This window comes from Ustilago hordei, assembly GCF_900519145.1.
Source record: "Ustilago hordei strain Uho2 genome assembly, contig: UHO2_contig_13, whole genome shotgun sequence".
In the NCBI taxonomy this organism is placed as follows: domain Eukaryota; kingdom Fungi; phylum Basidiomycota; class Ustilaginomycetes; order Ustilaginales; family Ustilaginaceae; genus Ustilago; species Ustilago hordei.
The window spans coordinates 1-14,318 of NW_024545290.1; the positions used below are offsets into that span (position 1 = coordinate 1).

At 49.7% G+C, this 14,318-nt stretch overlaps 1 protein-coding gene across 1 annotated transcript; it reads left to right on the top strand.

Annotated features, from left to right (window-relative positions):
* Window positions 1-7,514: 7,514 nt before the first annotated feature.
* UHO2_05275 (uncharacterized protein) lies at window positions 7,515-10,751 on the top strand (the record flags this gene model as incomplete). The annotated part of the gene is made up of 3 exons (XM_041560091.1): window positions 7,515-7,971; window positions 8,062-8,117; window positions 8,169-10,751. The coding sequence occupies 3 exons, from the start codon at window positions 7,515-7,517 to the stop codon at window positions 10,749-10,751; spliced, it is 3,096 nt and encodes a 1,031-aa protein (XP_041416025.1).
* Window positions 10,752-14,318: the final 3,567 nt, after the last annotated feature.

A 14,318-nucleotide genomic window follows, 5' to 3' on the forward strand; every position in this document is an offset into this window, starting at 1 on the left:
CTAACCCTAACCCTAACCCTAACCCTAACCCTAACCCTAACCCTAACCCTAACCCTAACCCTAACCCTAACCCTAACCCTAACCCTAACCCTAACCCTAACCCTAACCCTAACCCTAACCCTAACCCTAACCCTAACCTGCTATGGGCGCCTTCGGACGTCAGGTAGTGGTGATACAACACACACACTACGATGAGGAGCAACCTTGATAGATTGCTGCTATGCTGACTGCAACTAATGAGTACTTGTGTTTCTAAAGTATTGACTAGTTGTATGGTGAGTAGAGTGGATGAGGATCCACTCGACCTATTGATGAGAAAGCATGGTTATATACCTCTTCTCAGCATCGCCAGCGATGCTGCTCCTGCTCTCTCTCCAGAGAGTACCTTCTTCATCAAGTACTGCTCAGGGGCCTCTCCTGCTTGGCACCCCTGTGCCTCTTGAGCTGTGTCGACTCCTTCGACACTGCTCCTCCTCCTCATGACCTGGTGTCGACTCCTTCGACACTGCTCCTCCTCCTTTGATCATTGACAGTTCCTTTGGCTCTTGTCTCTCGAGCCCCTGAGTGGTAACCATCTGCATGCTCCTTGAGCTTGGTCCTCTTCGTGGCTGTGCCTGCTCCTTGAGCTTGGTCCTCCTCATGGCTGTGCCTGCTCCTTGAGCTTGGTCCTCCTCGTGGCTGTGCTTGGCCCTCCTTTGCATGTGAGTCCATAGGAGTCCATGGTCTCCATGGAGACTGCACTATGACCATGCTCTCTACTGGTGTCGACTAGGTCTTCGATACCTGTGCTCCTTCCATATGAACCCATGACCCTCCTGCTTCTTGAGCATCCAGGCCCATGACACTTGGCTTTCAGTGAAGGGGTTGATGCTGCTACTGTGACAGTGACAGCAAAGCTCAGTAAGAGACAGAGACTGGTCAGTTGGAGATCAATAGGAACAGGCAAAGGAAGAGGATAATAGCACATACCTGACTGCAGCAGCAGTGTTGATGCTGGCACCGATGGAGATGGAAGATGATTGAGACATTGTAGATTGTGGTTGGTGTTAGCGGCAAGAAGAGCTAGATGTTGCTGGTGTGGTATGGTGCTGAGAGATGTGAGCGTTGAGGAGACTTGCCATAGCTGTGAAAGAGGGCTGGTATATATGCTAATGCTGAGGAGCTCAGGTGTTGGCAATGACAAAGTCAAAGGATGCATGTGCAGACACACACACAATGATGATGGGGAACAACAACATTGGATTGCTGAGTGTGGGAATAGAGTACAGGCGGTGATGTGAAAGGTGATGTGCAACAAAGCAATGATGAGAACAAAGGGTTGAAGATTGACTAAGGATTGATGATGAGCAAAGGCCTGGAGGAAACAAGTGGCAATGGTGATGTGTGGTGATGGTGAGAAAAGCAGCAGTGGCAAGAACAAAGGGGTGAGAGCGTAAAGGACAAAGGTGTGAGAGTGTAAGAACAAAGGTTAATGATGTTGACAAAGGTGTGAGAGCATAAAGGACAAAGGCTGATGATGTTGACAAAGGTGTTGCAAGGCTGATTGGTAGTGAGGTGTGAGCGTGAGAGAGAAATGATGTCGACAAAGGTGCTGTAAGGCTGAGCGGTAGTGAGGTGTGAGTGTGAGAGAGAAATGATGTCGACAAAGGTGTTGTAAGGCAGAGTGGTAGTGAGGTGTGAGCATGAGAGAGAACAACAGCTGATGAAGACAAGTGGTGATTATGTTGTGCAGTGATGATGAGAAGTAGTGGCAGCAAGAACAAAGGGCTAAGAGTGCAAAGGAGGCTCATGATGTCGACAAAGGAGTTGTAAGGCTGAGTAGTTGTGGGGTGTAAGTGCAAGAGTTGTGCTGGAGCTCTGCATTGCTCTCGAGCTGTGCGCTGCTCAGATTGCATTGCTCCAGCAGAGTGTGCGTTGCTCCAGCTGTGAGTGCATTGCTCCAGCTGTGAGTGCGTTGCTCCAGCTGTGAGTGCGTTGCTCTCAAACAGTGTGTTGTTCTTGAGCAGTGCGTTGCTCTTGAGCTGTGTGTTGCTCTCGAACAGTGTGTTGCTCTCGAGCTGTGCGCTGCTCAGATTGCATTGCTCCAGCAGAGTGTGCGTTGCTCCAGCTGTGAGTGCGTTGCTCCAGCTGTGAGTGCGTTGCTCCAGCTGTGCGTTGCTCAATTTGCGCTGCTCCAGCGAAAATAAATTTGTTTGCGTTGCAGCACTTGAGCAGTGTAAATTTCGAGTGCGTTGGGGGTCAACGCAGTCGCGTGAATTTCGAATTTGGCGGAGCGCAATTGTGCGTTGCCCGCAAGCAAGACACACCGGCTAGGGCTAGGGGTAAATGACCCTGAACATTCTGAGTACTTGCTCAACGGCAAGGAGCATTGCAAGTACCTTCAAGAGCAAATTAGGGAAGCACAATGTCAAACTGTGGAACAGTACAATCGAAAGCACAAAGATATCGAATTCAAGGTTGGTGACATGGTTTATATCAACTGCAAGAACTGGAAAACAAGGCGACCCACACCAAAGCTGGACACCAGGTTCGCAGGACCTTATCCAGTACAAGAAAGGGTGGGCCAATGAGCCTATAGAATCACATTGCCAGCAAACCTCAGAGTTCATGATGTGTTCCATGTGTCTTTGCTCAAACCAGCAAGGAATAGTTCGATTCCTCAATGATCAACACAACCAATCGTACCATCACTACCAGATGAGGACCTTGACTTCGAAGTTGAAGCAATTGTCAACAAGTGTTCACACAATGGGATGACAGAATAAAAAGTGCTTTGGAGGGGGTATCCTGAGGAGGCTGCCTCTTGGGAACCATTGTCGAATCTCAACTGTCCTGACCTCATCTGGGAGTATGAGGTTTCAGCGGGGGGATGAAGCTAACGAGCATGAGGAAAAGGAGAAATCAGTAAGAAGAGAGTTAGAACTGATTTGAGCAGAAAATGCAAGAGTAGAGGTGCTATTACAGACTATGCGGAAATCTGTCACAGTACTAGTGGTATGGCAGATTTCAGGAAGAGGATCTGAAATACTACCCTCAACATACAAGGAGTGGCTCAAGAGCATGGTAATCAACAGCCAGGCTCATAAGTGACACTGCAGGAGTCAGGACACAGACTCATTCAGGAACAAGAGGCATCGATATTGCAGAATGTGACATGTCACTACATATCGACATAGGAGGAAGGAGGAGGGGGAGGAGCAAGAGACAAACAAATCACCAGCTCCTCCTCAGTGGGGGCCACCCACTCATTGATAAAGTCTGGAGGACCACCAGACTCCATTACAGACTCATGAGGCTGGTGCTCAGAGTATAGTCGATCGTGGCACTCAACATAAGTCTGAAGCGCCTGGAGAAGTGAACTTACTAGTTCTTGGCAATGAAGATGCCAAATGACGCACATCACGGTCACCCAGTCTTGAGTCATGACAGGGTCAATTGTTTGCTCCTGGGAACAAACTAGGCCAGGGCTGTCACCATCATGCATGGTTAGATGGGCTCACTCAGCCCGATGCGAGCCCCGCGGCTGCATGTCTGGGGTACAGTCACCAGGATATTCTATGCCCAGATGGGCAGGAATCATATGCTTGCAACGACCCAAGCCAGCCAAGTAGCAATGGGTGCAAGCATGTGGAATTCAGTGGCATTCACCAAAAGGGTTGGTGAAAGCCAAAGGGAAACAACTGAAATGAAAAAAGGAGGATTAGCACTAGCAGGTTGTGGAAGAAGCAGGGAAGGAGATACTTATGGAGTACCAAGGTTGAAGCATTGCTGGCACTGCCAACTAGGCCAGGGCATGCAACCCTCAGTGAGGTGCAGCATAACCAGCCTATGAAGGTGGCGCTCAGGCAAGGAACCAGCAGGGATGTCCCAATCCAAAGGGAAGTATCAGTCAGCAATCTGAGCCATGAGCTTGGCAACAAAGAATCTCTTGGACCATCTGGCGATTTCCCCATTTGTCGGGAGATGGCAGTCAGGAGGGGGAGGAGGAGGAGTTCGATGCCCCATCCAATGAGGAGGAGGTGTCAGGGGTTGAACCCCAGGACAGAAAACCAGAGTACCAGTGCAGGAGACCTCCAAGACCATGTCAATGATATTGTCAGCAGCAGGAGGAGGAGTAGGAGAGCAAGCTAACTCGGCCTCCCATGCCACTTGGTGCTCCGGAGTCGACATCTCTGGTGCAGGATGTCTCACATCCACCTCATACAAGTCAATCTCTGGGGAAGCTGGAGAATAGTCACTCCCCCCAAGTGCAGGAGGAGGGACCAGGAATGGGGAAGGAGGGGGGCTGGGGATGACCATGTCATCATCCATCCCCAAGAAAAGCAGCTCCAATGGTGAATGAGGAGCTACAGGGGAGGCCAGGGGATTAGCTACATGAGTTGGCACTGGCAAGGCAGGAGGCTCGGTTGCAGGAGCCAAGTCCTCATGAGGACACAGCTGAGCAATGATCTGATGATGGCGGGGAAGAGGAGGGGGCACACTTGTGGCTGCTGCCTGTGAACGAGTATGATAAGGAGAAGTCATATTAGGAAAGGGGTGACTCAATGATGGCAATGAACAGCACAAGAGAGATGGTATGGCATAGACAAGAAGCAAGGCTGGCCTCAACAGAGCTCGGCCCTTAAGAGGGGGGTAATGTCATTGGCTTGGCGGCACAGGAAGTGGGAAGACCCGACAGTTCATATGAAGGTAGCACAGGAATCGAAGGATCAGGTGGATTGGTAGATTTACAGAAGAATTCAGCGAAATCGGTAGTAGACCCAGTTCTATGACAGATCTCATTGGGATCTGCACGAACAAACTCGATAACACAGATCTTACCAGAATCTGCAGTAAGTATGATAGTATGGCAGATTTCATTGAGATCAGTGACAACAACATTCATATGACGATTTCACATGTGAGAGGGACCATGCTCGCAAGCGAGGAGGATCGAGTGCTGCCGAGACAGGGACCAAGCTCACGAAGCGTGCAGACGGTTACCGCTCAGGGGCTCAGGAGATATGCAGACAAGAGAACCATTGCTGGTTGAGAGAAGAGGAGCTGTGTGGCGGGCACCAGTGAACCAATCATGAGGAGGAGGAGCAGTGTCGATGGAGTTGATACAGCTCAGAAAAGACAGGAGCGACGAGGCATGGTGAGGGAGGAGTTTCAGTGGAGACTCCTTCACAGTACTTGGTGGCGAAGGTACTCTCTGGAGAGAGAGTCAGAGCAGTGTCGCTGGCGACACTGTGAAGAGGTATATAACCATACCTTCTTGTCACAAATGGTCGAGTGGAGGGACATCCACTCTACTCATCAAACAAACTAGTATTACTTCAAGCAATAAGTATCATTAGTTCACAGTCAGCATAGAAGTAGTCAACAGATTGCTCCTCATCAAAGTGCGTGTGTTGTATCACTGTTTCCTGATGTCCAAAGGCAGTTTGTAGCAACCAGCAGTCCAGATAACCATAGAACCGAAGGCAGACATCCACTGTGGCCTGGGGATCACTTCAAGCATTAGTCGACACACTGGACACTTGTGTCAGCATCAACAATCCATACTCACACCAGACCATTGGTGTCAATATCAAGCTCACTTAGAGTCATATTGTAGTTTGATCATGCCGAGTGTCATGGGCCTGGATGCTCAAGAAGCAGGAGGGTCACAGGTTCATATGGAAGGAGCACAGGTATCGAAGATCTAGTTGATACCAGTAGAGAGCATGGTTGTAGTGCAGTCTCCATGGAGACCATGGACTCCTATGGACTCACATGCAAAGGAGGACTGGGCCCATATGCAAGGAGGGCCGGGCACAGCCACGAAGAGGACCAAGCTCAAGGAGCATGCAGATGGTTACCACTCAGGGGCTCGAGAGACAAGAGCCAAAGGAACTGTCACTGATCAAAGGAGAAGGAGCAGTGTCGAAGGAGTCGACACCAGGTCATGAGGAGGAGGAGCAGTGTCGAAGGAGTCGACACAGCTCAAGAGGCACAGGGGTGCCAAGCAGGAGAGGCCCCTGAACAGCACTCGATGAAGAAGGTACTCTCTGGAGAGAGAGCAGGAGCAGCATCGCTGGTGATGCTGTGAAGAGGTATATAACCATGCTTTCTCATCATCATAGGTCGAGTGGATCCTCATCCACTCTACTCATCATATAACTAGTTATCACTTCAGCATAAGTATACATTAGTTTCAGTCAGCATAGCAGCAATCTATCAAGGTTGCTCCTCATTGTAGTGTGTGTGTTGTATCACCACTACCTGACGTCCGAAGGCACCCATAGCAGGTTAGTGGTCCGGATATAGATAGAACCGAAGGCAGTAGTCCACTGCAGTCTGGGGATCACTTCAAGCATCAAGTCAACACACTGGACACTTGTGTTGATGCCACCAACCACCGACACCACCAACCTCATTATCATCGACATTCACCAACCTTATCACCAACACCATCAACCTCATCATCATCAACACTCACACCAGACCTTGGTGTCAACATAACCTATGTATTGATATTGATCATGCCAAGCTACCCCTGAGCAGAGTGTCCACAGAGGTCAGCCGAAACCTATGATAGTATATACAACGAATGCCACCTGCTGTCACTGTGCAACTTGATAGTCACCGATACTGAGACAATAGCTGTCGCACAGTTTGATAGTCACCGAGTATCTCGACAGACTGACCTGGGTTTCAGGCACGAGACCCCTGACACCGAGCTACCTCTGGATGGAGTGTCCACAGCAGTTAGTCGAAATCTGTCATAACGATAATACAACTACAGATTCCAATGAGAAAGGTGACAGAGAAGGCTCTGTCACATATTTCACTAGGAATCGAAATACCATTAGCACTGTCACATAACTCGACAGAATCAGTGATAGTACTGATACTACTACTGATCTCAGGTTTCAGGCACATGACTGCTGACACCTAGCACCTTAGTTCATTGTCATACTTAGTGAGATCCTTCTGCAAAAGACTTGATTGACCATGACCATCTGTAACAGTGTGAAGCACATGCTAACATGATACTGATGAGCTTCAGTATTAATAACATACATGTTAAATCGAACCAAATGTCACATTTGCTGCAGATGTGTTTTTAGAAACACATGTTTTTTGGATCCTTAAAAGGGGTCGTCAAAATCGAGAAACACGTGTTTCTAAAAACACTCGAAAATTGATACCCCCTTCTCTATTTTCAAGAGCTGCAAAAAAATTCTCTTCAACTTCAACTACTCTCTCGTGCGAATACTAGCCACACGAGAATGCTCAATCGAAATCTTCTCGCGCGAAAACTAGCCGCACGAGAAAGTCTGATACCTATCTTTCAAATTTTTGCTTGTACGGTGCGCAAGTAAGATGAAAGCTCAGCTCGGATTCATCATCATCACCACCATCATCATCACTACCATCATCACTACCATCACCATAACCACCACCCACGACACGCTTTCTCTGGCCACAATCTTAGGTCTACTCAATATCGGCTAGCATTTAGTGTGCTTGGGCTTCACCATTCCATCATGTCGTCTTCACCACCCTCGCATTCGCCAAGCTCCAGTAGCAGCAATGCACCATTGCCAGGCCTCAAAGAACAATGGTCTCAGCTCAATGAATTACTTCCGCCATCTTCTGATGACAACCAGATCGTCTCAACATCATCACCTCTTCTTCTCGAAGTCTCTGCAATGTTGCATGATCGACTCAGCCATTTCGAACGTAACAAATGGCCTCTGGATCGCATCTACGAGTTTCTCGATTCTTTTTTCAAATCCCACCCTAATTTGCATCATCGCAGCCCCCAGTCAAAGCAGGTTGCCGATCCTACCACACCTGTCAAGCCCACTTCAGCGCTACCCCAACAAGCTCTCGAGAATACCCCTCGCACCTCCAAGGCAACAAGTCTTCTAGCTCAGCTCAGACGCATTGAAGATTGGGATTTTCTCATCGGCATACACAAAATGGCTTGCGATCTGTATAGTAGGGATAAATCTTGGTGTCCTGGCATGCTCATTTCAATGGTCGATCGCCTCATCAAACACCAGTCTAAATTTTGCGCAGTCATACCAGAGCTCAAAAACGTATTCAACGATGTTACCACCCCCATCGTTGACCAGCTTGCCACTGTCTACAACAACCTCACCTCGTGATTCCCCACTTTCAATAGCCCCGACCAGGCCCTTGCCGTGGTCATCGTTCACCTCGCACAATCGCATGTCAAGCGCTCCCGAGATCCAGAGGTGATCGGTACCAGCATTCATCTTGAAAACGGGTTTTATCGACCCTACTGTGGTGATGCACCCAATTGCTTCCTCACCTTTGTCTCTCACCTCAATGCTGTCTATGCCAAACTCGATCCAAATGAACCCAAGCCTTACTTTCGCGGCACCCCCATTGTTCAGTCGAGTGGTACAGGCAAGACACGCATGGTGTACAAATGTCAGCAACGAACCCCCCTCCTCTACGTCTGCTTTCGCAACAGAAGCGCCGAGAGCAACACCAAGGCTGGCTATCCACTCCCAGACCAAGGCGTCCGAACCTACTTTGCCAATGCACAGAGCAAATATTCCAGCAGGTGCGACCTTCAAGTGGCCTGCTTCCTTCGTGCCTGGTTCACCACGCTTGCCCAAGCATTGAGACCTTGGAAGACCGATGCCGAAAAGTATCAACATCTTTGCAATCTCAATCGATTCGAACCAGTCACCCGTGACGATGGTCTGCCCAAGCCTCTTGACCGCTATCCCCGCAACAACCACTTCAAGGCCATATCCGAGCTCGCAGAGAGCAATCTCCCAATTGTACTCAAGCTCGTAGAGGGGAAAGCTTCCAAATCCTTCCTAACACCCAGTTACGAAACGATCTTTGACATGGCTCTCCGGCAGCCTCTTATCGATCTCAACGAGCAGCTAATTGCCGTGTCGTGTCATCTGCACTCGGGTCAAGCCGAAGTGCCAGTGCCTCCAGTGCTGGTAGCCTTTGATGAATGCATTGAAATGATTATCACCGAGCCCAACGCGCCCAACAATCAGCTCAACAGCCTCCACCGTGCTTGGAACTACATTGGCATGCTCCAGGATGAATACAAGACTTTGTGTTTCTGGTTGGTACTCATGAGCACCAGCAGCAGTGCCGCTTATCTCGTCGAACACGTTGACGATCAGGCCTCGCTCCGTCAAAGGAACTTGGCGCCTTTGCATACGTTTGTCGGTGTCGATGTGCTCGCCGAGGAGCAACGTGCCCTCTCCTGTGCCTCGCAGGCGTCCTCGCATGACCACCTCATCCGATACGGACAGCCACTCTGGCCCGCACTCGAGAGCGGCAACTTCTGGGACAACATCCTTTTCAAGCTTCAAGGCAAAGAGGATTTCTCCGCAGACAACACGGCGCAGTGCTTCAGTGTCATGGCCTCGCGGCTTGCCCTGGGCCTTGTCCCAGTGCATGAAGGTGGTGGCGCCCTCTTTGGCGAGCAAAAGCTCTTCATGGACAAGACCGTGGACCGGCACATGCGTATGGTGAGCCACATATCTAACGATGCCACCATGTATGTCAATTCTCCGTCGGAACCTGTGCTGGCAATCGCTGCCTCGCTCATCATGTTGTGCACTGGCGCAAAAAATGTTGGGTCGAAGCCAGTCGACATGTATGGCTCCATCATGGGAAACTTCCAAGGCCGATGCCTTGTGGACTCGGCAATCGCCGGATTCAAGGGGATGTATGGAGAGCTAGCCTCGCGCATGGCCTTGGTTGTCGCCTGGGACGCAGCAAAGCGCAAAGAGCTGGACGCGCTCAAGCAACAGAAAACATCGGAGCATGTCAAGGTGCTGACCCACGCAGTGCCTCTCGAAACCATCCTTTCAGAGCTTGCTAACCTCGACAAGACCAACGCTAACCAATTGCGCCAACGCGTTGAAAGAGTGCAGCAGGACGGCTCGTCCACCCATCCGGCACTGCAACGACCACCGGCTGGAACATCGGCAGCAGCAGCATCAACAGTGGCGTGGACCAACTTTACGCATTTTGATGTGCTGCCCGAACATATCACCGAGATCTCTCCCGAATACCTGTGGTACTGTTGGAAGCGTGGAGTTGGACTGCAAATGGCACACTCGCAGCATGGCATCGATGGCATCCTCCCCGTCTTTATGGGCAACCTCGATCGGCCCTTTGTTACTCCCACTGGCATGCAGGATGATGCTGCCACCAGCATCGAGATGCACGCCGCATGCTACATGACCTACGTTGCATGGGAAGCCAAGAATCGCGACGAACCGCAGCCAGGAGCCGGATCAGGTAAGCCGGATGTAATGCTCAAGCTCGCTGGACCATCGATCATGCGTGCCTCGCATGCACCGCCGGGTGAAAAGCCACTCACCGAAAGGGCTCTGCTCTGCGTTCTGCTTGACCTGGGCACCTCAACACCATTTGCCAGCAAACCTAAAGGATTCCGCCCACGTGTGCAGACGATCAATGGCACTGAATGCCCTCGACTCTGCATCCGAGGTGTGACCAACAAGCACGCCTATCCTTGCCTCGACGTTTTGAAGATCCGAGCCATCTTTGAGCAAATCTTGACCACTCTTGCCATGATACCCACCTTCGAGAAGTTCAATGGGGTGTCCAATCCGATTTGGAACGATCGCGTCCAGCCTGCGCTGCCCTTGATCTCGGCGACTGGAGCGTCCAATCCACCACCATCAGCAGCAACAGATGATGATAATGGCACAGCTCAATGCAAAAAACAGTGTATGGATCTGGATTGACAATGCTGAGGAATGCACAAGCGAGGGTGGCAAAGTAGATAGCAAAATCATTATTCTAGGAGAAGACTAGTTCCAAAGCAATGCCAGGTATATATGCTTCTACTGATGGTCTGTATGTGCATATGTGGAATGAAGTGACACATGTATGTTGAAGGACACAATCCAGTGACAACACTAATGGGTGATGCAAAGATGACGAGATCGGAGATTGGGGATAACTGATCTTGTTAAGGATTGGGAACAACCAAGTCCTGCTCATTGTCAGGCTGGGTCATTAACTATAGAGACTCTCACACTTGGCATGTGCCACACTTTTGTATATATATTGAGCAGAGAGCACTAGGCTCTTGCCACATTCTCTTAGTCAATTTAGTATATGTTTCTGCTGTAACAAAGTAGTGACATTGTACTTAAACTATCCCTGATCACCAGTATCAGGACCATAAAACTTCTTTACTTGCAACAGGTTATGAGCCCAAACAGCCCTACCACATCCTTGAACACACCTTCAACAATGTCTAACTTAGACTACTTGACCTATGACAACTTCATCAATCCCATGCAGGATCTCCTACCACAACTGCCTATGATAGTACAGAACCAGTTCAACCAGATTATGATCAATGAAGTCTATGGTACACCAAGTGCTCCAAAGACTGGTCACTTACTGAAGTATGCAATGGATGACAATGATGAAGAACAGATTATCTCACCATTGTCTATCATGATTGAATGTGTTGGTACCCTCTACAAAGCAATGTACAACCTTGGTCCATTCACTAATTGAACCGAGTGTCATGGGCCTGGATGCTCAAGAAGCAGGAGGGTCATGGGTTCATATGGAAGGAGCACAGGTATCGAAGATCTAGTCGAGATCAGTAGAGAACATGGTCGTAGTGCAGTCTCCATGGAGACCATGGACTCCTATGGACTCACATGCAAAGGAGGGCCAAGCACAGCCATGAGGAGGACCAAGCTCAAGGAGCAGGCACAGCCACGAAGAGGACCAAGCTCAAGGAGCATGCAGATGGTTACCACTCAGGGGCTCGAGAGACAAGAGCCAAAGGAACTGTCACTGATCAAAGGAGGAGGAGCAGTGTCGAAGGAGTCGACACCAGGTCATGAGGAGGAGGAGCAGTGTTGAAGGAGTTGACATCAGGTCATGAGGAGGAGGAGCAGTGTCGAAGGAGTTGACATCAGGTCATGAGGAGGAGGAGCAGTGTCGAAGGAGTCGACACAGCTCAAGAGGCACAGGGGTGCCAAGCAGGAGAGGCCCCTGAGCAGTACTCAATGAAGAAGGTACTCTCTGGAGAGAGAGAGCAGGAGCAGCATCGCTGGCGATGCTGAGTAGAGGTATATAACCATGCTTTCTCATCATCATAGGTTGAGTGGATCCTCATCCACTCTACTCACCATAACTAGTTATCACTTCAGCATAAGTATATATTAGTTTCAGTCAGCATAGCAGCAATCCATCAAAGGTTGCTCCTCATTGTAGTGTGTGTGTTGTATCACCACTACCTGACGTCCGAAGGCACCCATAGCAGGTTAGCGGTCCGGATCAAGATAGAACCGAAGGCAGTAGTCCACTGCGGTCCGGGGATCACTTCAAGCATCAAGTCAACACACTGGACACTTGTGTTGATGCCACCAACCTTATCACCAACACCATCAACCTCATTATCATCGACATCACCAATCTCATCACCAACACCATCAACCTCATCATCATCAACACTCACACCAGACCTTGGTGTCATCATAACATTGATATTGATTGTGCCGAGCTACCCCTGAACGGAGTGTCCACAGAGGTCAGCCGAAACCTATGATAGTATATACAACGAATGCCACCTGTTGTCACTGCACAACTTGATAGTCACCAATACCCAGACAATAGCTGTCGCACAGTTTGATAGTCACCGAGTATCTCGACAGACCGACCTGGGTTTCAGGCACGAGACCCCTGACACAGGTCCTCATCATATCCCTCGCTTCCAGGTGCTATTTCGCCATATAAGATTTCCTTTGCATTACACACCCGTTGCAGACAGTCGATAAAGGTGGGCTCCCAGGTGTGCCAGTTGTTATCACTAAGTTTCTTAATGTGTGCAATGGCACTTGAGATGTCCTTGGGAATCTTCTCTGCCTCCCCTCTTGGAGCTTGATTGCTAATGCTGACAAGACCCATCGGCCATACAATTGCCTCCTCTGCTGTCAGCGCCGGGTTTGCCAACTGTAGTATCCTGACCACCTGCATAAGCCAACCCTCCTCCTGACCATTGCCTGCAGTCGCGGCTGCTTGATCATCATCTCTCTCCTCCCTTCCTGTCTGTCCTGCTCATGTCGATGGCGGCATTATGCTTATTGTCAGACTATTGATGTTGAATGTCATGGGTTCGAGCCCCATGTTGGGAGCCAGTTAAAGTTTTCATGTGATTGATGATGATGGTAGGGAGAGAGAGAGAACGAGGAGAGAGAAGGAGTCTATATATACAAAAGAAGAGTGGCAGAGAGCTGCATTGACTGTGGGACATAACAAAGCATTTGTCTTGAGTAGGTTGTGACACATGTGGTCTGTGCTCAGATGCTCAGGCCTTTTACTCGGCTGTAAGCACTACCTTCACTGTCTCTATGCTTTGTGTAGCTTTTATATACTTTAACTGTGATTGGGACACGAAACTCAGCTTGCATCCTATTGGACAAAAGGAAACACATATGAAGGTCGGTGACAATGTGGGCTTGGCAAAGGCTGCATATACATGCTTCAGTCACCAAGGCACCACGTGCTTCAACTGTACCCAATCTTCATGTAGATCTCCTCCGTGTCCCAATTCTTTCTATGTCATCACATGTTATCATATTGGATCATTCCCCTCAGCACATGTCACTCTTTGTGTCCTGCTGGATGGTTATCTTCAGCAGTACCTAGTTCTGTATGGTCTATTAGAATCGACATCTGCATTCACCACAATTTTGATGCACATTCTTTAACAAAGGGAGAGACTGAAGGACGAAGCATACGGCCTTGCTATGCCAGGCATTGCTTTCTACGAGCCCTGAGCCCTTTTGTTGTCAGTCGCATACTGACAAGTGCGCCATGGATCCGCACCTGTGCCTCGTCCCATGCATCTTGTTCACTCTGACTCTTCTGGTCGCGCACATATCTTGCCTGCATCTGGTCGAAATCAACCGTCTCAACTGAGTCAGCACCGCCAAAGAGCAATGCCACCTGCTCCTTGGCCGGACTGGGGAGCCAATTGAGCTGCGGAAATGTTGCGCTGTCTTGCCCCGCGATGTAGAGGTGGTGACGCAGCAGCTGACATGCTCGCTGGTCGGCTTGCGTTAGAGGTGTGTCCGTCTTTGGTTGCGGGTGCCGTCGCTGCGAGTACATGTGACCTTGCTGCTGATCGTGGCACCCTTTGAGGTCAAAGAAGAGCTCGAGGCATTCCTTTTGCTTGCCTTGGGCCATCGCCAAACGAGGCCCCACCTCACCATCCCTCACCGCCTTGCTCGGCCGCCTGATGCAATTCTTGACCTGAATGGCAATGTACGACAGCTTCGCCT